Here is a 22974-nt window from a genome sequence, read left to right as displayed (position 1 = left end):
CCATGCAAGTGAGTCCGGCGTTGCCGAGGGAGGTCCCCAGTCCCGTCATCGTGGACACCTGGCCGGAATGCCCAGACCTCCCTGCGCTGGACCTTGCTCCCAGGTCGCAGCACTGCCAGGCACAGTCGCTTACCTGGTCCCTTACTCCACTCCCCCTGGAATCCCAGACGTCGCTGCGCAAGAGGCAGACGTCGCTACGCAAGGGGCAGAGGTCACTAGCGTTCCCCCTGCTGATTGCTCCACTCCCCTTGCATCGTGCTGCGCTCCACCTGGAATTCCAGAGGTCGCTGCGCAGGTCCACAGGCGCACGCCTCTGCTTGTCAGTCCTGGCTCCCGGTCACCGGTCTGCGCTATGGTCGCCCTGGACAAGCCGTCTGGGTCCCTCCTCGCCGGTCCTGGGTCCCTCCCTGGAGACGCCAGAGGGACCAACCCACCCTCAAGCCCGCCCGTGGAAGAGGCCGAAAATTGACATTTGTGGACTTGAGGGTGGGTGGTCTTTTAAGGGTGGAGGGAGGTGGCCGTTGTATGGCCAGTGTCTTGAAAAGACATGGGGGGGGGATGTGTGAGACAGCAGGGAGGGGGTTAATTCCTCCCTCTAGAAAAACATGTGCGGAAGGCACATTTTGGTTTTGTTTTAATTGTTTAATTGTTTTTAATTGTTTTATTATGAATCATTACCTGCACCTGGCTACTATTGAAAATTGGAGCCAGGTGCAGGGTTTAAAAGGAGAGCAGTCAGTCTGCTCTGGGTGGCTGAAGAGGGTAGAAGCCTGACTGTGCTGGTGTGTGGGTACAGCCGTAAAATTAAGGGAAAAAAAAGGTAGAGTGAAGCCTTTGTTTTTGTGTGTGCTGTTTTGTTTCTTTTGTTTTTGTACAGGTAAACAGCTTAGCTGTCCTGTTTAGTTTAGGTTCCTGTTTTGTTTTAGTTAGTGCTCAAAGAGAGCTAGGTGTTTGTTTTGTTTATTTTTGTTTTTGTGTTTATTAAAAATTGCGCAACCGCGCTTAAAAAAATCCATTTCTGTGTGTTGGGTCAGTGTTTTTAAAGGGGCAACGAACCGCGGTGAGGGCGATTCTTTTACACAGTGTAAACTGCTACAGGTTCACAGGCTGATTTTCAAGTTTTTTGCTCCAGTGCAAAATTTGGGATCACTTTTTCCAAATGACAAACTGTGGCAATGCGCCCCGCCCCTGTGTGCATTTGTGTGTTATGTGTTGTATGTTGCGTGCGTGTGTTAATGTTGGTGTATAGTCATTGGTACACGGGATATAAACGGGTCTGTGTTTCACGTGTATTTAAAAAGTGTAGATTTGTATTTAGGCACGAGGAGAGCACAAATCACTTCACGTGCTGGTTAAATGTAATATGTAAGCACGGGGTTGCACAGAATTAATTCACGTGCTGGGATTCAAGTGAATAATTAATTAGTAATTGAATCCCAGCACAATAGTATATATAGACGCACATTTCCTTCACTCGGGGTTAGGTGTTCGGTGAGTGGAGAACGGGTTTGGAGACGGAGGTAATTGTAAAAGTAAAGTAAATAGTTAAATCTGCTCACCGTGTTTTGTTCGTCTGTCTGTGCACTGTCTAGTCCGTTTTGTTTGTCTATTTATTTTGGCGCAAGTGCCGTGTCCAGTGTTTTTTGTGTTTCAAACCTTTTATTTTCTGTTCTATTGATTAAATGCTGAGCGAAAGCATTCGCTCAGCTTCACCAAACCACAAATCTCTGTCTGTTTACTTCCTGCTTCTGGTCTGACGCCACCCACTCCGGCCGTCTTTGTGACACAAACCTACTGCACTGTAGAAATAATTAAAGAACTCATACCAAAACATGCCACCTAAATAATTCATAATCAACACCTAAAAACAACAATAACAGCAACAGCAAATCTGAACTTTTTTCTATCAGGGCACCTCAATGCAAAATTTCAATAAAATAAAAACCTAGAACACTAGAACATTACATTACTCCTAAGCAGATACTGAGGTCAAACTATAAAAAAAAAAAGGTCTAAATTAATTTGGAAGAATTTAACATTTTTTTAGTCTGGTGACGTCAGGCCAGAAGCAGGAACCAAAACACAAAGGCAGTACTGCGGTGCAAAAAGGACAAGGCGTGAGCCGTTTATTAAAATAATACAAAAATAAATAAAATGTTTTAACAAAAACAAACTTGGTCACAGAGCGAAAATAAAAAGGTAAACAAAACAAGTCTCGAACACAAAACAAAACAAAACTAAAACAATACAGGTCAGGCTGGGCAATTGCTGTCACTGTTCCTGTATTACTATTACTATTTCTCTCTCTCAATCCGCTCGCTCTCGTTCCTCCTCTGAACACCCACCTGGAACTGAGAGAGCTGCAGGTTTATATGTAGGTGACCATCTCCCGATTTAGCAACAAATTAATCACTTAATTAATTCGGGAGATGGCCACCTTCTGCACGAGGCTTCCCACCCACACTACCAAACAGTACGAAACAAAAACAAACATTCGGCTCCACCGTCAAATTTATAAAACAATAAACCGTAACAATAATAATAAAACAATACAACAAAACAAATACAAAGTAATACACTGCACAGGGGCGGAGGAGGAGACCCCGTTCCATAAATAAATAAACAAATAACACATACAGGGCTCCTCGCCCTGTTTCAAGTCCCTATTAGGAACCGAGTTTCAGATTTCAGATGCATAGTATGAAAAGGCAAGCGCTCCCTGGGTCTAACTCTATGCTCCAATGATACTGGGATCTGGAGACCGCTGGGCATGGCTAGCAACATATGGGAAAAGCAGCTCTGAAATATAGGCAGGAGCAAGACCATGTAAGGTCTTAAAAATGAACTTTGTATCTCACTGGAAAACATTCTTGTACATGCCTTGATGAGGAATTTACCATTACTACCATGAGTACTACTACTACCACCAATAATATGAACAGCTTGGAAGCTCCTCATACTACTCTGATGCTGGAAGCTGGACTCTGTGAATCTTAATTTTGATGCTATGGTTATGGCAGAAGTGAATGGCTTTGCTGGGGTCTCCCTGGGTCTGCCATGAACAATATGGATCCTCCCTGCAGGATAACCAGGCTCCTGCAGTTAGCACAGGCCATCTCTCACCACTCTCATCCATCTTTGAGGGTAAACACATGAGTCACGCTCCATTGAAAGCAATTGAGAATGAATGGGTCGGAGAAAGGAGTGCGATGTAGTCACCTGAAACGGCCTAGCCTGCAGTGTTCAGTTTTTATTCGTTAGGACTCAGTTACAGGCTTGAGAATGGTGGGTTTTCCTAGTTCAAAACATAAAATTTGTATAACAAATGTACAGACGTGCTCAAATTTGTTGGTACCCTTACAGCTCATTGAAATAATGCTTCATTCCTCCTGAAAAGTGATGAAATTAAAAGCTATTTTATCATGCATACTTGCATGCCTTTGGTATGTCATAGAATAAAGTAAAGAAGCTGTGAAAAGAGATGAATTATTGCTTATTCTACAAAGATATTCTAAAATGGCCTGGACACATTTGTTGGTACCCCTTAGAAAAGATAATAAATAATTGGATTATAGTGATATTTCAAACTAATTAGTTTCTTTAATTAGTATCACACATGTCTCCAATCTTGTGATCAGTCATTCAGCCTATTTAAATGGAGAAAAGTAGTCACTGTGCTGTTTGGTATCATTGTGTGCACCACACTGAACATGGACCAGAGAAAGCAAAGGAGAGAGTTGTCTGAGGAGATCAGAAAGACAATAATAGACAAGCATGGTAAAGGTAAAGGCTACAAGACCATCTCCAAGCAGCTTGATGTTCCTGTGACAACAGTTGCAAATATTATTAAGAAGTTTAAGGTCCATGGAACTGTAGCCAACCTCCCTGGGCGCAGCCGCAAGAGGAAAATCGACCCCAGATTGAACAGAAGGATAGTGCGAATGGTAGAAAAAGAACCAAGGATAACTGCCAAAGAGATACAAGCTGAACTCCAAGGTGAAGGTACGTCAGTTTCTGATCGCACCATCCGTCGCTTTTTGAGCGAAAGTGGGCTCCATGGAAGAAGACCCAGGAGGACTCCACTTTTGACAGAAAAACATAAAAAAGCCAGACTGGAATTTGCTAAAATGCATATTGACAAGCCACAATCCTTCTGGGAGAATGTCCTTTGGACAGATGAGTCAAAACTGGAGCTTTTTGGCAAGTCACATCAGCTCTATGTTCACAGACGAAAAAATGAAGCTTTCAAAGAAAAGAACACCATACCTACAGTGAAACATGGAGGAGGCTCGGTTATGTTTTGGGGCTGCTTTGCTGCGCCTGACACAGGGTGCCTTGAATCTGTGCAGGGCACAATGAAATCTCAAGACTATCAAGGCATTCTGGAGCGAAACGTACTGCCCAGTGTCAGAAAGCTCTGTCTCAGTCGCAGGTCATGGGTCCTCCAACAGGATAATGACCCAAAACACACAGCTAAAAGCACCCAAGAATGGATAAGAACAAAACATTGGACTATTCTGAAGTGGCCTTCTATGAGTCCTGATCTGAATACTATCGAACATCTATGGAAAGAGCTGAAACTTGCAGTCTGGAGAAGGCACCCATCAAACCTGAGACAGCTGGAGCAGTTTGCTCAGGAAGAGTGGGCCAAACTACCTGTTAACAGGTGCAGAAGTCTCATTGAGAGCTACAGAAAACATTTGATTGCAGTGATTGCCTCTAAAGGTTGTGCAACAAAATATTAGGTTAGCGGTCCCATCATTTTTGTCCATGCCATTTTCATTTGTTTTCTTATTTACAATATTATGTTGAATAAAAAATCAAAAGCAAAGCCTGATTTCTATTAAATATGGAATAAACAATGGTGGATGCCAATTACTTTTGTCAGTTTCAAGTTATTTCAGAGAAAATTGTGCACTCTTCGTTTTCTGTGGAGGGGTACCAACAAATTTGAGCACGTCTGTATAATTAGTACAATCTTACACAAAGTAAATAGCAACTGCCATGTCAATTCTAAATTGGAGATCAATAACCTATGCCAAACAATACCTATTTTCAAAAAACAAAGCATCAATTACCCCAATCTGCTGTGGATCTATTTCACACGCAGCGCTGTGTGTTTCTTTCAGGTCTGATGTCACCGCTCAGCTTGCCACATGTATGTAAACTTTTGACTACAACTGTACAACTGCAGTCCATCAGATTACCTTATGAACAATACCAAAGTGTGCCATTCGCATGCATTTGTTTCCTTTGATCCATCAATTTCTAAATTCTATTGTACCCCACCTAAGTTTGTTTGAAAGATCTCCAAGTTAGTAAATGTGCAATTATGTGTATCACACCAGTATGTTCCTGTAGTAAATACTACAGGGACAACTTCAAAAAGTTGAAGCTAGAAAGTGAAAAAGGGTATACAGTATGTTACATGTTGGGGTGCATGTGCTTCCCTTTGAATATTGTAAAGAAAAATGGACATGTAGTTATAAAAAACTGTCTAAAACAACACAGGTCTGGTGATGTCAGGTACGTACTTCTCCAAAAAGGACATGATGATGGGAGGCAACACCAGGATAGGCATGGGGAGGACCACTCGAGTCACAGCTGTCTCCATCAGTGCCTGTAAATTAAACAACCAGGAAAGAGAGAAGGACCCATAAAACAATCCCATTTAAGGCAATCCTATTTAACAGCATTCATGTTTAGAAAGATGTGCAATTTATAAACAAGTATGTCACCAACATTTGCCCTGTCATTAAAAAGCATAGAAGTATACCACCATGACTTACATCAGCAGGTACATAACTGGAAATCACACAGATGCCTGCAGTGTTTGACCAAGTTTGGTCAGTACTGACTATGTACAAATTGAACATATCACAGGATGGATGGATCCTCTTATTATTTATTATTATTATTTATTTCTTAGCAGACGCCCTTATCCAGGGCGACTTACAATCGTAAGCAAATACATTTCAAGTGTTACAGTACAAGTAATACAATAAGAGCAAGATAAAAACAATGACTTTGGTTCAAGTAAGTACAAGTGTGACAAAATACAATTCAATAATACAGCAGATAACAGTGACAGTGATAGTTACATCAAGATAGGATTAAATACAAAATACTACAGATTAAACACTTGGCAGATTGCAGTACTCTGAAGTACAGGACTAAATGCAGTAAAATAGGGGGCAGATAAGAGCAAATAAAGCGCATTTAAGGAAGGGTGATAGTGTCCCAGGAGTAAAACAGAGGAGATTGACAGGTGCTGTCTGAAGAGGTGAGTCTTAAGGAGGCGCCGGAATGTGGTCAGGGACTGGGCAGTCCTGACATCTGTAGGAAGGTCATTCCACCACTGCGGAGTGAGGGTGGAGAAGGAGCGGGCTCTGGAGGCAGGGGAGCGTAGAGGAGGTAGAGCCAGTCTTCTAGTGCAGGCGGAGCGGAGAGGTCAAGTGGGGGTGTAGGGAGAGATGAGGGTCTGGAGGTAGCTGGGTGCAGTCTGGTCAAGGCATCTGTAGGCTAGTACAAGAGTCCTGAACTGGATGCGTGTGGTGATCGGTAGCTAGTGGAGTGAGCGGAGTAGTGGAGTTGTGTGGGAGAAGCGAGGCAGAGAGAACACCAGGCGGGCAGCGGAGTTCTGGATGAGTTGGAGCGGACGGGTGGCGGACGCAGGGAGGCCAGCCAGGAGGGAGTTGCAGTAGTCTAGGCGGGAGAGTACCAAGGCCTGAACCAGGAGCTGGGTGGCGTAGTTGGTGAGGAAGGGTCGGATTCTTCGGATGTTGCTCAGGAAGAATCGGCAAGTGCGTGCCAGAGTGGAGATGTGCTGGGAATAAGAGAGGCAGGAGTCCAGGGTGACTCCGAGGTTCTTAGCGGAGGAAGAGGGAGAGAGTGTGGTAGATTACAGAGGAACAGAGATAGAGAGATCAGAGGAGGGGGAGGAGGAGGGAAAGAAAAGGAGGTAAGATATAGAGAGGTTGAGTTTGAGGTGATGCGAGTGCATCCAGGAGGAAATAGCAGACAGACAGGTAGAGATACGGGAGGAGATGGTGGAGTCAGAGGTGGGGAAGGAGAGGAAAATCTGAGCATCATCAGCATAGAAATGGTATGAGAAACCATAGGATGCGATGAGGGGGCCTAGGGAGCGAGTGTAGAGAGAGAACAGGAGAGGACCCAAGACTGACCCTTGGGGGACTCCTGTTAAGAGAGGGTGAGGTGTGGAGGTTGCTCCACGCCAGGTTACCTGGTAAGTGCGGTTGGAGAGGTAGGAGGAGAACCAGGCCAGAGCAGTGCCAGAGATCCCCAGGTCAAAGGAGGACACGGACAACATGCCCCACATGTTGACCTGTTCCTATCCAATTTTAAATAACTTTAGCATAACAGAGGCAGAAGTGTTAAAGGGACTAGGAGCTCTTAAAATAAACAAATCCCCTGGGCCAGATGAGATCCTCCCAATAGTACTCAAAGAAATGAAAGAAGTTATTTACAAACCACTAACCAAGATCATGCAACAGTCTCTTGACACAGGGGTTGTACCAACAGACTGGAAAATAGCAAACGTAATACCAATCCACAAAAAGGGAGACAAAACCGAACCAGGTAACTACAGACCAATAAGCCTGACTTCTATTATATGTAAACTTATGGAAACTATAATAAGATCCAAAATGGAAAATTACCTATATGGTAACAATATCCTGGGAGACAGCCAGCATGGTTTTAGGAAAGGGAGATCATGTCTAACTAACCTACTTGACTTTTTTGAGGATGCAACATTGAAAATGGATAACTGCAAAGCATACGACATGGTTTATTTAGATTTCCAGAAAGCTTTTGACAAAGTCCCGCATAAAAGATGAATTCTCAAACTGAACGCAGTAGGGATTCAAGGAAATGCATGCACATGGATTAGGGAGTGGTTAACAGGTAGAAAACAGAAAGTACTGATTAGAGGAGAAACCTCGAAATGGAGTGAGGTAACCAGTGGTGTACCACAGGGATCAGTATTAGGTCCTCTGCTATTCCTAATCTACATTAATGATTTAGACTCTGATATAGTAAGCAAACTCGTTAAATTTGCAGACGACACAAAAATAGGAGGAGTGGCAGACACTGTTGAAGCAGCAAAGGTCATTCAAAATGATCTAGACAGCATTCAAAATTGGGCAGACACATGGCAAATGAAATTTAATAGAGAAAAGTGTAAAGTATTGCATGCGGGCAATAAAAATGTGCATTATAAATATCATATGGGAGATAGTGAAATTGAAGAAGGGAACTATGAAAAAGACCTAGGAGTTTATGTTGACTCAGAAATGTCTTCATCTAGACAATGTGGGGAAGCTATAAAAAAGGCTAACAAGATGCTTGGATATATTGTGAGAAGTGTTGAATTTAAATCAAGGGAAGTAATGTTAAAACTTTACAATGCATTAGTAAGACCTCACCTAGAATATTGTGTTCAGTTCTGGTCACCTCGTTACAAAAAAGATACTGCTGCTCTAGAAAGAGTGCAAAGAAGAGCGACCAGAATTATCCCCGGTTTAAAAGGCATGTCGTATGCAGACAGGCTAAAAGAATTGAATCTATTCAGTCTTGAACAAAGAAGACTATGCGGCGATCTGATTCAAACATTCAAAATCCTAAATGGTGTAGACAATGTCAACCCGGGGGACTTCTTTGACTTGAAAAAAGAAAAAAGGACCAGGGGTCATAAATGGAGATTAGATAAAGGGGCATTCAGAACAGAAAATAGGAGGCACTTTTTTACACAGAGAATTGTGAGGGTCTGGAACCAACTCCCCAGTAATGTTGTTGAAGCTGACACCCTGGGATCCTTCAAGAAGCTGCTTGATGAGATTCTGGGATCAATAAGCTACTAACAACCAAACGAGCAAGATGGGCTGAATGGCCTCCTCTCGTTTGTAAACTTTCTTATGTTCTTCTTATGTTCTTATGTCATCAAGAGATGATAGTAGAATAGAGTGATCAACAGTGTCAAAGGCAGCAGAGAGGTCGAGGAGAATTAGGACAGAGGAGAGAGAGGCAGCTCGGGCAGACTTAAGGGAGTTGGTGACAGACAGGAGGGCGGTTTCAGTGGAGTTAGTTGGTTTGACAATGCAAAACAAAGCCTAAACTCATATAAACAGGAAAGCAGGTTTGAGTGGGTGACAAATTGGTTAGACATTGTAATTGCAAATACACATTTTGCAGAGTGGCAGACATACGTACATATATGCTGACTGACATACAAGAACCTCTCAGGTAAAACCTAGAACAAATATTTTTGGAAGCAATTTTCAAGAAGCGATGAGCATATATATATGAATTTTTTTTTTTGGTAAACAATTATACCAAACTTATTTATGTGCAAGTCTTTTTAGCCAGAATACAACATTAAATCAATGCAATACACCTATTAAAATCAATGAGGTCTAGGCTTCATATATTTATTAGAAACCAACAAATTACAAACCCAAACTGGAATAATAGGAAGAGCAATAGTGGAAGATGTTTTTGTACATGGTCCACAAGTCTTTAAAATCCAAAACAACAAACACATAAAATATAAATGGGCAAGCCTTTGACCATGTTGATGCTCTTATTGGGGTTATATTTTGTGCTAGAAAAGTAATACCTTTGGCAACACAATATAACAAGACAGTGAAATACAAATGTACCTTTTTATATAAAAAAAGTAGTGCAGCACAGAAAAGATATGTGGCACAACTTTTGAGACAGATTGTAACGCAAAACAGATCTGCGTACTGATATTGTACAGGTACTATACACAATTCCGCTGGCTGACGGATGCAATCCCATAAACCGACGATGCTGCCCTCGTTGAACAATATGATAGGCTTTCAATGTGCCGCTTCTCATTCACAGAAGAGATTTTTTTCAGGAGTGGCCACTGGGAAGTTACTACCCACCCTGACCGTTTTTAGAACACGACTAGCAACTTACATGTTTAGCAGCCACTCTGGAGGAGCCCACGACGTTTCCACTGGAGTCCAGCACGCTGATCCCCTCCATCAGCTCGTTGTGCCTCATGAGGACCACGTTACAGATATTGGCACTGGCTACAAAGGGAAGCAGCGGACACTGGAATCAATCAATCAGTCAGCAATGTTTTAACACTACAATGCTTGCAGTCACTCTTGAGAATGTCCGAGCGCCTTTTTTTCTATATTTTCGTATCCCCAGTATGGTGCTTTGGGATGTTTTTTGGAAACTGAATCAGAATTAAGATTCTATCTCTATTGTTGTTGAATCCACCATCCTCTCTCCCTCCTCATCCACCAAGAACCTTGGTGTCACCCTCGACTCCTCCCTCTCCTACTCTCAGCACATCTCTACTCTGGCAAGCTCCTTCCTCACCGACTACTGCACACAGCTCCTAGTTCAGGCCCTGGTACTCTCCCTCCTTGTCTACTGCAACTCCCTCCTGGCCAGCCATCCTGCCTCTGCTACCTGTCCGCTCCAGCTCATCCAAAACTCTGCTGCTCGCCTTATCTTTTCCCTTCTTCGTTTCTCCCACGCTACACCGCTGCTCCGCTCCTTCCACTGGCTCCCTATCGCTGATTGCACCCAATTCAAAACTCTTGTTCTCGCCTATCTCAGCCTCAACCTTTATGCTCCCTCCTAGACTATCATTTCTCCCTACACCCCCTCTCTCCCCCTCCGCTCCTCCACCACCAGCAGATTAACTATACCCCCCTCCACTCCCCCGCTTCCAGAGCCCGCTCCTTCTCCACCCTTGCCCTTCAGTGGTGGAACGACCTACCCACGGATATCAGGACTGCTCAGTCCCTGACCACCTTCTGGCGCCTCCTCAAGACACACCTGTTCAGACAGCATCTGTAAAACTCACAACTCTCGACTATACTGGACTATATGGCACCCAATTGTACCACTACTGGCATCAGCTTGTACTTGCACTGAACTGCTCCATACCTTGCCATATTCTACCACTGCTTTTAATTATAACTACTTCCTGTATCTGGTACTTGATTTTACTCTTATAGGTATCCGTATTCACGTTTTTTGTAATTGCTGTTTTTTGAAATCGTTCTCATCCATTTATCGTACCTACTATGTGCTCTTAATAGACTTTACTCGAATAAGCACATATTTTTACTATAAGTTTTTATGTTGTACTTGAGATAAGAGCAATATGAGAATGTATACCTGCTTGAAAGCCTCATTTATGCTTGAAAAGGGTTTGCATGTACTGTACCACAATCCTCTACAACTTTACAGGAAAACACGATTTCCAAGTGGCGCATCGCTGCACTCTTAAATACACTAGTTTATCAATGTTATTAGAGGTTCACATTTCTGAAAGGCAATTTCAGCCTCAGGCATAGGATGTCCTTCCCCATTGAAGCCTTATAATACTTGTAACTTAAAAGGCCTACCTCTGCTGTTACCTACAGCAGGACGAGACTGTGGTTAGAATATCAAAATAAACACATCAGAGAGTGAGAATGTGGGTACACAAACAGAGCTCACAGCAACACCTCTGTTTTATTGCCTTCAATTAATCTCATCATAAACTTCTATTAATACAAACAGCAAGCCCTCTGCTTCTCAGCAAACCAAGAAAGGGTAATTAGGCGGTGCTTTTCCAGCACCCTGGCCCAATCTTCCACCAATTAATCTATAAAACTGCACGAATAGCAAGAGCTACTGATCTAATTAGGAGTTGTGCAAACAAATTCAATTACAGGGGCCTGTCCTGCCCTGTCCTATTGGGAAACAATCAAAGGTCTTTTGGGGGAGGTGGGGGGTGAACCTGTGGGAGAGAGGGTGGGAGTGAGGCTGCAGGCACAGACATAATGCGGACTGTCTCCGTTATCAACACTGGGAACAGTGGAGTTTCATTTATATATTTATATTTAACCTACTTTATGTGGGCAAGGAACTCCAGATTGTAATCAGCATTGTAACATACATTTCTTAAGTTTCAATGAGTAAGAAAGGACATTTAATTGTATTTAATATATAATTAGAGATGCAACAATGAATCGCTTAATCTACCTGAAAGAGGACCTGGTCATTGGAAGGTGCTAAACCTTTCCAGATCTCTGTCATTCAACACCTTAGACAAGTACTAAAAACACAGGGCCTGCGTTCTAAGTCCTTGCATCAGCTTCTGGGCGGACAGCACTCCATTCTGGGGAAGACTGAACTGACAGCTAGTCCTTGCCTTTCAGTGAAGTCACGCAGATGACAAACATTTCAGCATTCAACAGAGTGCACAGCATTCTAGGGTTAACGAGCAGGGTTAGTTGGATATATCCAGCATTAACCAAATTTTGGACTGGATAATTTCAGATTTACTTGCCAAAACTATTTGTCTAATTCACTCGGGGAAATATTCACAAAAGATAATGGAATGTTAAAAACAGTGGAGTCTTATTTGAATAAATCAGCCCTTTTCCTCAAAGCTTCAGCGGAACGCTAAAGGACTTGATAAACCCAAGCTATATTTTACCCACCTAAAATGCGAGGAGGAGAAACTAACTTGACTCACTCTGCACACCACACGTGAGCCACTGGGGAACCCCAAAGCAAACACGATTGAGATCTGTTCGTTATACCGACGGCCATAAGTGCAAGCAATAGAGCCAACTTGTTTTACTTTTTAACAAGGTGCAGCGAAGGGTATCAAATCCACACTACATTTATAAGACCAGAAGGGAGGCGGAAAAGGTATGAAATCCCGGAGAGACCGAGCTGCAGCCAGACCAACGTGTGTCAACCGAATCAAGCCGCTCTGAACGATCATTTGAGTCTTTAGACCAGCACTGGACTGCGTTCGTTAAAGGCGTGCAGAGTGAATGATAATTGCCAATGTCCGATTAGAGTAGAGGTCCTGCCAGGTGTAAACTTGACCTGAGGAGAAGGAATAGATTTCTTACCCTTCACAGCCAGCTGAACAGATCTGAAGAGAGTTCATTAGTTAAAGGGTACCCTTTTTGAGTTTTTTTTTTAGTTCCTAAAGACAAAGAACACAAATTCAAAGGTTCCCCTCCACCCATTTATTTTTAAAAGGAGAACATAATCAATCACATGAAACAGCTTTGTTACAATGTGCGAGCAGCTCAGTTGTTCCAGAACATGAAATGTGTTGTGTGGTAAACTTTGCCTTGGATTAAAAAAACAGGCTCAAAAGTACCCTGATAAAGTAGGTCACCATGAATAATGTTTACTGAGCTTAATGTGTAACAACTTCTTGTAGTAACCATGTAAACCTTTATCAGTCAGGCGCACAGTTCCCAAGAGAGAACCTAAACAGATCACCTAATCACTGGTCAGTTCCAAGAAAAAGTAGGTGACCATGGCCTAGTTTCTCAATAACCTTCACCACACTTGGACGGACAGTCATATCGTGCACATGCTTGCATTCTGCTTCCCAACATGCCTAGTTCCAAGCCAATTCAAGATTTCAATTGTTTAAAATATCAATAAAGGCACTGTTTACAATAAAACCCCGACTGCAATGCATTGCCTTGGTAGTTGACCTTGACTGTACGGTAATGTCCTTCCCTCTGCTACCAGACAGCAAGGCCCACTAATTAGGCTTCTGTTGCTTAATTACAAGGTAGATAACTAAGTTTTAAAATCAAGTTTGTTTCTTTCAAATACTAAATACTATTTAATGTAAGACTGTAATGGCTACTGTCTTGATACATTAAACCCCACTGTATACAAGGATTGCTCTGTGACACGGTCAGCTAGGAGTGGAATTTCTAGTATCAAAAAATATATTCAACTTTATTTTTGCATTCTTAACATAATTAAGTTACATTTTGCTTTATCCTCCAAATAAAACCTATTTCACCACCCGAGCACATCTACTCATTTTCTAACAAGCCAGCCTTCACTCTGAACTTCAGTGCTCTGCTGGCTGATAGCCTTGCAATGAACAGGCTTTTCAGATTTATTAGGGCGGCTAATTCCCCTTCAAAACACATGGAGCGATCATGAGTCAGCACGGCCTCTGAATCACTGTACACAGCAGTGAAATGTAATTCAAATGTTAGTTCACTTTTGTTGCAGAAGCATTTGATAGGATTGTTTGGCTTTTTAAGTGAATCTAGTACTACTCCGAGGACTGTTTCAAGCACTTCACGACTTTACTTCACCAGTGATATTCTGTGATTTGTCACCTACCAATCCAGCTCCTTAAAAAGTGTTGTCTAGTGCACGCCCGACTGACAACAATTCTGAAGACGACAATCACAGAATTGACTGTGTATTTTTTGCATTTCTTTTACTTAAAACATTAAAATGTTTTGTGCCTTTCCAAAACAACATGCACAGCTGAACCTCTCCTAAGGTATAATAGTGTCTTATAGTTTCGCACGTTCAGCCAGAAGACATTCTTGTTCCATAAGAGACTGAACTATACATGTTAACTTAGATCAAATCACAGGATACTGGCTTCTTTACTTGGAACCTAAGGCTGAGATGATATTGGGGGAGGGCTGCGGGGACGGTAGGGAATATAGTGTTCGTTGTGTGAATAATACACATGAAAATGTGTCTCTAAGAAACATTTCCAGGAAGTATTTTTTTGGAAACATCCACTCTAGTCGAGATGCTGTATTCTGGGCCTTAAAGTCTGCAAACAGGAAAGAAGTTGATGACTCATTCAAGTGTACGGAAGATCATCCAAGGATTAAGACTAAACCGCATAGGCATATATTTATTATTTATACAACCGCTGAACCAGTATAGTTAGGATCACCAAACTGTCCTGCACACGATGCAATGGGGCCATTTTCCATACAGATTTTTGGAGTGTTCTTGGAGGATGTTCCAGCTATGTGATTTCAGGTTGGGGCTCTCACTTAATACAAAGGCATCCAATCCCAGTCCTGGAGGGCTATCCCACTCCAGGTTTAACAGGTGCAATGGTTTTAAGGTGTGTTCCAGGTTTAACAGGTGCAATGGTTTTCAGGCGTGTTCCAGTCCAGGACTGTTTCCAACCAGGTCCTACATTAGTGAATTGACTCTTGTAAGATTAATAATAATAGATATGTCCTTTTGCTTTATTATTTATACATTTCCTGTTAGTTCAATAAAAATCTAGATTTAGCTATTTCCATCATTTATTCGAGAAAAGTCACTTTAAATGGGGCACCACCTGGAGAAGGTTTGAGAAGCACTGGGCGAGAGGGAAAGCTGTAAACAGGTGCATGTAGAATTGATACATACCAACAGCAGGGAAGGGCACAAACCTCTGGATCAAACCCAGAGTCGCAGGGCTGAACTTGGCTTTCTGGATCAGCAAATTCAGTCCCACCTAAAGAAAGAAATACAGGTCCACTTGGCATTTGGTTCTGTAAAACCTTTTCCATGAACACCACTACTATCCTGACTGCCCCTGGTAACCTGTGAGACCAGAGTCCTGTCCTCACGATAACAGGCTGACAAAATCTGGAATAGTGAATAAGCCGATAGATATACAGTGCAAGCAGTGGCATAGTCCTGAATGTGAAGGTACCGAAACGCCACTAAAACAAGAACTATTACACAAATTCACTTCTTATTTGCATACTGAACGTCTAGTAACACATACACTAGGTAAAGCATGTATCCATCTTTTCAGAATGCTTTACTTTGTGTCTGTGTGCAGTGGCAGAACGATGATGTCTGAGCTGCCTATAGAAAACAGTACTGGAACTGTTCTGGCTCAACAACACCGCTGAGTACAAGTAGTAGAACTGAAGTCATTGCAATCAACTTCTCTGGGCTCTCAATGTCTGCTTCTGTTCCATTTGATAAATCGGCAGGAAGAGAGAAATGATCATGCCATATATCAAAATAGAAGCTTGACAGAACCTGACAAAATCTATTTCATGACAATGTTACAAAAGATTAATAGTAGCCACATGAAAATTTGAAATTGGACCACCTAGGCATACAAAACTCATTTGCTTTTTTACTTTAAGGAATCCTGCCATTGTTTCAAATGGCAGTCACAGCCATATGGTGGTTTTAGTTATTTAAAATAATTATAATGTTAATACGTTCTTGTTTGTTCTATATGCTGTGGTAACATGTTGCTATGTTTGATGTAAAAGTAGAAAGAGTACCATTAGCAAATATCATGAACAGTTCAATAACAACAGGTGAGGTCCCTGAAGACTGGAAGCTTGCAAATGTTGTGGCATTATTTAAAAAATGTGGACAAGTCAGGCCCAGTTAATTATAGACCTATTAGTTTAACTTCTGTAACATGCAAAATGATGGAAGCAATATTATGAGGTAAACTATTTATACAGCAACAGTAACCTATTTTACTTTTTTTGAGGATGTTACAGCTGTAGATGATAGCAATGCTTATCATATAATTTGCCTTGATTTTTAGCCTTGGACTTAAATTAAAATCAGCAGGAATACAGGGGAGGGCATGTTCTGGTCACCTCGTTACAAAAATGATATTGCTGTGCTAGAAAGAGTGCAAAGAAGAGCAATCAGAATTATCCTGGGTTTAAAAGGCATGTCGTATGCAGAAAGGCTAAAAGAATTGAATCTATTCAGTCTTGAACAAAGAAGACTCCGCGGTGATCTGATTCAAGCATTCAAAATCCTAAAAGGTATTGACAGTGTCGACCCAGGGGACTTTTTGACCTGAAAAAAGAAACAAGGACCAGGGGTCACAATTGGAGATTAGATAAAGGGACATTCAGAACAGAAAATAGGGGGCACTTTTTTACACAGAAAATTGTGAGGGTCTGGAACCAACTCCCCAGTAATGTTGTTGAAGCCTCCCTGGGATCCTTCAAGAAGCTGCTTGATGAGATTCTGGAATCAATAAGCTACCAACAACCAAACAAGCAAGCAAGATGGGCCGAATGGCCTCCTCTCATTTGTAAACATTCTTATGTTCTTATGTACTGCAATTGGATACAAAACAGAAAGCAGAGAGTCATTGTGAGAGGTGTAAAATCAGACTGGAATAAACTTAACCCAAGACTCTACTTCAGATTTAGCACAGAGAGAAGAACAAGGGGGTATAAATGGAAGCTGAATGCCCTTTGTTGCACAGAGAGGTATAAATACATGGAATAGCCTACCAGGTGAAGTAGTAGGATCTTTAACACATACAGATTTTTCTGCAATTGGCTTTGGTTTCCTTTTTGCAACAGCCTTCAAGTCAATCCACAACATCAATGGGATTCAAGTCTGGGGACTGAGATGGCCAATCCATAACTGTAATCTTCCTTTTTTTTCAGAAATTCCTTTGTTGACTTCACAGAATGTTTATGGTCATTATCCTGCTAGAATACAAACATCCGTCCAATAAGCCTTCTAGCACTGGGTGACACATGAGAGTGCAAAATGTCTTGATATTTTGCAGCATTCATTGATCTTTCTACAATACAAAGGTCGTCCATGCCTGAGGAAGAAAAACAAGCCCATCCCGTGACACAACCTCCACCATGCTTAACACTGGGCATGATGAGTTTTTTTTTAATTCTTCTCCTCTCTTCCTCCAAACACATATTGCTGCTTTCTTGGTGAACACGGTTTTATTTTGGATTCATCTGACCATAAAATGTGTTTGAAGAAATCATCAGGCTTATTCTATGTAGAACTCCAATCGCTTTCTTGTGTATTGTTTTGCATCTTGGTTTTCACCCATGGACATTCATCTTGTTAAGGTGTCGTTGAATTGTTTGCTCGTGAATTTCTTGACCATCTCAATTCTTGGGTGACATTTTTTGCAGTAATCCAACACCTGGAGCTAGTTGCAGTAGTTCTTGTTCTCCTGTGTTTGTCAATAATAGCCCACACAGTCTTTCTGCTATTTTTCTGGTAGTTTCTCCTTTTTCGTTTAGTTTTATCACTCCCATCTTGAGATTGTTGCTGTACTCTTTAGTATTAACCATTCTTGTTGCTTTTTTGAATCAGAAATTTCCAATTTATTTTTCAGCACTTGATTATGTATTTATTTATTCTATAATTATCATCAGGTGTTCAATATGGTTTTCAATCATAATTGTCAATAATTATGTATTGATTTATTGACAATTATGATTGAAAACCATAATTGCATGTATAATTTCAAACATAATTGTCAATAATTATGTATTTATTCTATAATTATCATCAGGTGTTCAATATGGTTTTCAATCATAATTGTCAATAATTAGAAACGAATGGGATTCATTAGTTTTGTTATTTTTCATTTTATGCATGTTATGTAATAATTTGTTGTTTTATTATAAAGCTGAATCTCTACTTTCATTTATAGCGTTCAATAGAACATTTGGAAATTATAGAACTTTCTTTGACAAACGCTTTTGTCTGTGACTGTATGAAAAAGGATGAAATACGACCCCATCAGGATGCAGAAAATGCACTTTTCTGATCTGAAAAAGAAGATTGTGTTTTTTTTTTTGTTTTGTTTTTTTAATATATATATATATATATATATAGTTTTACATAAGATTTATAACTGAGTGTTTTCTTTTATAGAAGCACAAACACAGGCACAAGTAGTGTATTCCCTGGGTGTTTGCAGGGAGACTGGGAGCAGAGACAACAGAGAGCTAAAACTTACACTGGCCTGCGGGATCAATGGAGCTGATCAATGAGTAATCTTGTCCCAATTAGAGGTCTAATTTTTAACTACTCCAAACATGACCCTGCGAGGCCCCTGCCTTGTTTCACAGTCCTGTGCTCATTATCTCTGCCTCTCGATGCCCTGGGAAGGGTCTCAGGTTTAATTAGCCCCCCTGAACTCTGGCCTGCCTGCTGCTTTCAGGTTGCTTCACTCTTCCAGGCTCCCACTAGGGAAGCTAATTGCCTCTAATTGAGTGCTGTGATCAGGCAATGTGGAGAACGTATACGCTGCAGTCGGTTTGATCCCAAGCAGTTTGTTTCCATACCTGTTATTTTCTTTTAAAGTGTATTCCTTCGCTCTAGACCCCCCTCCCCCCTCACAAGGGTAACCATGTCACTGAGTTGATTCAATCAAGGAGGACTGTTAGCAAATGCTGCTTATGGGATACTTTGCATCATCTACAGTTTCTTTTTATTTAATTTCCTACCTGTCTGATAAGCTGTAATGCGCATCCTGTGTGATTCTCTATTGGTGCTTCTGCTTGGATCATTATCTGCCATGCTTAATAACTACTCCAGCAAAAAGGTTGCTTCTGAAAAAAGACTCCTGGTTGATTTTATGAGGCGAGGAAGCATGTTCGTGTTGCTCTGTGCAGTGAACACCATAGGTGAACACTCATACAGAATACACATGATAGGAGATCAAACCAGTACAGAAATGTCTATTAGGACAGTGTAGATGATATCAAATTAGTAGTAGTGGTATAAAATTGTTCTATTGTATGAAATAAAGAACCCCTCTAACAAATAATGGTGTGTTTTAAAAGCCGGGTTTAAATACATTTTTTAATATCTTATAAACTGTTTTGAACGTTGATGAGTTACTGAAGAATTTTACAACATAGCATGTAAGGAAAGCAACAATTGAAAAGAAATGCAATGTTACTCACTGCTATTGAGACGGCACTGGTAACGGCGCCCAGATATCCCTGGAAAAACTTACTCACTGGGGTGGGCTGTTGAAAAAAATAGTTAAATCATATTTAATCCCCAGGGGCTATAACCAAGACTGAAAAACTCCAGATTAAATCTAGAACGTCTGAACAAAGGGAAATCTTTCAGCCAAACCGTCGTCACTCTACTTTTGGGCTATTCTTAAATATATAGATTTTTTAGATTATATATAACATTGACACAGATCTATTCAATTGATCTGAATACCAGCATCGTTTTATTATTATTATTATTATTATTATTTATTTCTTAGCAGACGTCCTTATCCAGGGCGACTGACAGTCGTAAACAAAAATACATTTCACGAATCACAGTACAAGTAATAATACAATTAAGAGCAAGAATACAATTAAGAGCAAGATTGATTGATTGATCCCGAGTAGCTCGTGGGAATGTGGCTGGAGCCTTAATAAGGTCATTGTCTAATGGGTAATTAAGGCTCAAGCCACAGTATAAAAGACCCACTCCGGGCTCAGAGTTGGGGGAGAGTTTTAGAGGAGCAAGAGCGACAGCGAATGCTACCAAGTGAGCGAACCACGGCACTCGTTTTGATAATAAGTATTATTATTGTGTGTGTTATTTTACTTTGGCCAATGTGCCCTGCTTTGCTGTCAGTGTTTTGGTTTTGTTTAAATCTTTTATTTTGAATTAAAATACGAGCGCAGCCATGCCGTTTTGCCCCGTACCATCTTGTGTTTCTGTTTCATTTCCTGGTCTGACATCACCCCTGCAGGCCTTACTGCCATAATAGGCAGCAGTGTGGAGTAGTGGTTAGGGCTCTGGACTCTTGACCGGAGGGTTGTGGGTTCAATCCCCAGTGGGGGACACTGCTGCTGTACCCTTGAGCAAGGTACTTTACCTAGATTGCTCCAGTAAAAACCCAACTGTATAAATGGGTAATTGTATGTAAAAATAATGTGATATCTGTATAATGTGAAATAATGTATAATGTGACATCTTGTAACAATTGTAAGTCGCTCTGGATAAGGGCGTCTGCTAAGAAATAAATAATAATAATAATAATAATAATAATAGGTAACATATGTGTCTTATTTAAGTTATAGTAAAACCAGGAATGGATCAAAATGCTATGCAATGGGAATCTCATTACCCCTGTGGGGGTAGCATGCTGTACAATGTAATATTACCAAGTTAATATAAAACTGGGACTTCAGCTGCAGGTACATATATAAAAGTTCCAACAGTTACAGGATACAGGGCCTTGAGGAGAACTTGTAGTTACTATTTGGATGCTTTGCATGGGCCTGAGGCATTAGCAAGGGGATTCTAAGAATTAGAATCATCAGAATGAAAAGCAATTAATGAATTTGACTGCATTTAGAAATAAAAGGTGTATTTAGCAATTTGTCACCATAACAGATTGGAAAATGACTGTTGGGTAAGAGAAAGGCAGTGCCAACATCCTAACAAGTTATATAATAATGAAATGACTGTCAAATGATTTGGAGAAGTGTGTCAACATAGACTGAAGTGGCAAAATCATTCAGCGACTCTCTCCATAATAAGTCTGTTATTAAATAACATTTCTGTATAAAATAATGTTAATGCGCCACACTTAACACCAAGGTCTAAAGGCATTCTAAGAAATACAGTCGTGTTCAAGTGTGGAAAAATACCAATTTACAGGAAGACGAGGGGTGGGGATTGTTCAGCATTGCCTACTTTGCATATTTTTCAAGAGGAGACAATTATCTATTCAGGGATACCAAGATATTTAGGAAGTAAGGGGTCCGAGTGAGGAAAAATGGGCAATACAATCCCCACCCCTAGTCTTGCTGTAAATCAACTATTGTTGCCAGACTTTTGAACACGACTCTGTTTCTGTGGTACCAAAAACCACTCATATTGTCAGATTTTGCGTTTAGATAATGCATTTTCGATTGCATGCTTGAATGCGCTTTAGTCTGTATTGTAGAGATGGTTAATGGGTTTGTATGGGATATCCAATTACATTATAGGTATGCGTATTCACATTTTTTGTAATTGCTCTTATTGAAATCATTCTCATCCATTTATCGTACATACTATGTGGTCATACTGGACTTTACTCGTATAAGTAAATATTTAATATAAGTTAACTGCTCTTAGTCGAACCCGCTCTTACATGTAATTATTTGCTGTATTCTCTATTCTTTGCTCTTATTGGATTTGATCTTTTGCTACTGATTTTATTGTACTTTACTGCTCTTCTCTGTAATGTGATATTCTGAAATGTGATATTTTGTAACGTGATACAACTGTTACAAAATATCACAGTACAAAGTAAGTCACCCTGGATAAGGGCGTCTACTAAAGAATAAATAAATAATAATTATAACCTGCTTTACAACCGACATTTCTGATCCGATTTCAGTGCATGACTTGTACAGCCTTTTTTAAATGAACTGCTACAAACCAAAGTTTCAGAATACCTTGGTGGCATTCTTGTTTGCGTAGTTGACACACGCGTTGTGACTCTGGTTCAACCACTGCCAAAGAGAGGAACAAAAAAAACAATGAGGTTAGATGTAGGCACACTGTCAGGCACAGTTTATCAGTCCACTTTTGTGGGCTCATACATTGATAACCCAAGGAGGACACAACAGAACCCAGGGCTTCAGGACCACATGCAGCACAGGAGATCAGAGTACCCACCTGCCAGAACACAGTGGAGGCCAGCGTCTGGCTGGGCAGAAGGAGGCCAACAACCTGGAAAACAATGCAGCGCGGGGAGGTTAAAGTGATGCTAGCTAAAGCGTAGTTTTGAAAGAAACACATAAACACATAAATCTTGATTTCAAAATGTGCCCCCATATAATTAAGCTTTATTTATTATTTATAATAGTATATATGAGTACTTACTATTGGTGTCCCAAAAGGCACATAACCTGGAAAATTCACAGCAAGAGATTAGTATGGCGGGGGCAGAAAGCCTTTAATATTATAGTGGCTAAGCCCATTAAATTACACTAACGAGCTGGTATCATATTAGTCACCATATCAGTAAAGGGTTAAAGAGAAAGTTGTAACCACGCATAGTGTGTAGGATGCTGCAGTAGCAGGTAGTGAGACCAAACTTATACCCCTTCTCTACTGGCACATCCGACCCGTGAGGGATCGGTACAGTACGGGTACGGGTGGTTCTCCAGTGGTACATCCGACCCGTGAGGGATCGGTACAGTACGGGTACGGGTGGTTCTCCACTGCACACAATTCTACCAAACTTATCATCCTTGACCTTATTATATTAATATAAAGAAAAAAATGTGGAAAATAAAACAAAATATAGCGATACAAGATACAGCTGTACTGTTGGTCTATTAATTTTTGAACACCATTGCATAACCATTTCAATAGAAAATAGAAAACATATTA

The 22974-nt window shown here is 40.9% G+C and overlaps 1 protein-coding gene across 1 annotated transcript in view; it reads right to left on the bottom strand.

The window, feature by feature from the left end:
• LOC117420850 (sideroflexin-5-like) overlaps nt 1–22974 on the bottom strand; it is a 71941-nt gene that overhangs the window by 25514 nt on the left and 23453 nt on the right. Inside the window, exons 6-12 of the mRNA XM_034034542.3 lie at nt 22462–22487; nt 22255–22308; nt 22032–22088; nt 19536–19601; nt 15229–15316; nt 9967–10082; nt 5535–5620 (exon numbers count right to left, since the gene is read on the bottom strand). Coding sequence (XP_033890433.3) covers nt 5535–5620; nt 9967–10082; nt 15229–15316; nt 19536–19601; nt 22032–22088; nt 22255–22308; nt 22462–22487 — 493 coding nt within the window. The remainder of the gene's footprint in view (nt 1–5534; nt 5621–9966; nt 10083–15228; nt 15317–19535; nt 19602–22031; nt 22089–22254; nt 22309–22461; nt 22488–22974) is intronic.

Source organism: Acipenser ruthenus, chromosome 1, assembly GCF_902713425.1.
Source record: "Acipenser ruthenus chromosome 1, fAciRut3.2 maternal haplotype, whole genome shotgun sequence".
NCBI lineage: Eukaryota > Metazoa > Chordata > Actinopteri > Acipenseriformes > Acipenseridae > Acipenser > Acipenser ruthenus.
Note: the sequence above shows the minus strand (reverse complement) of the source record. Positions and strands in the feature narration are given on the sequence as shown.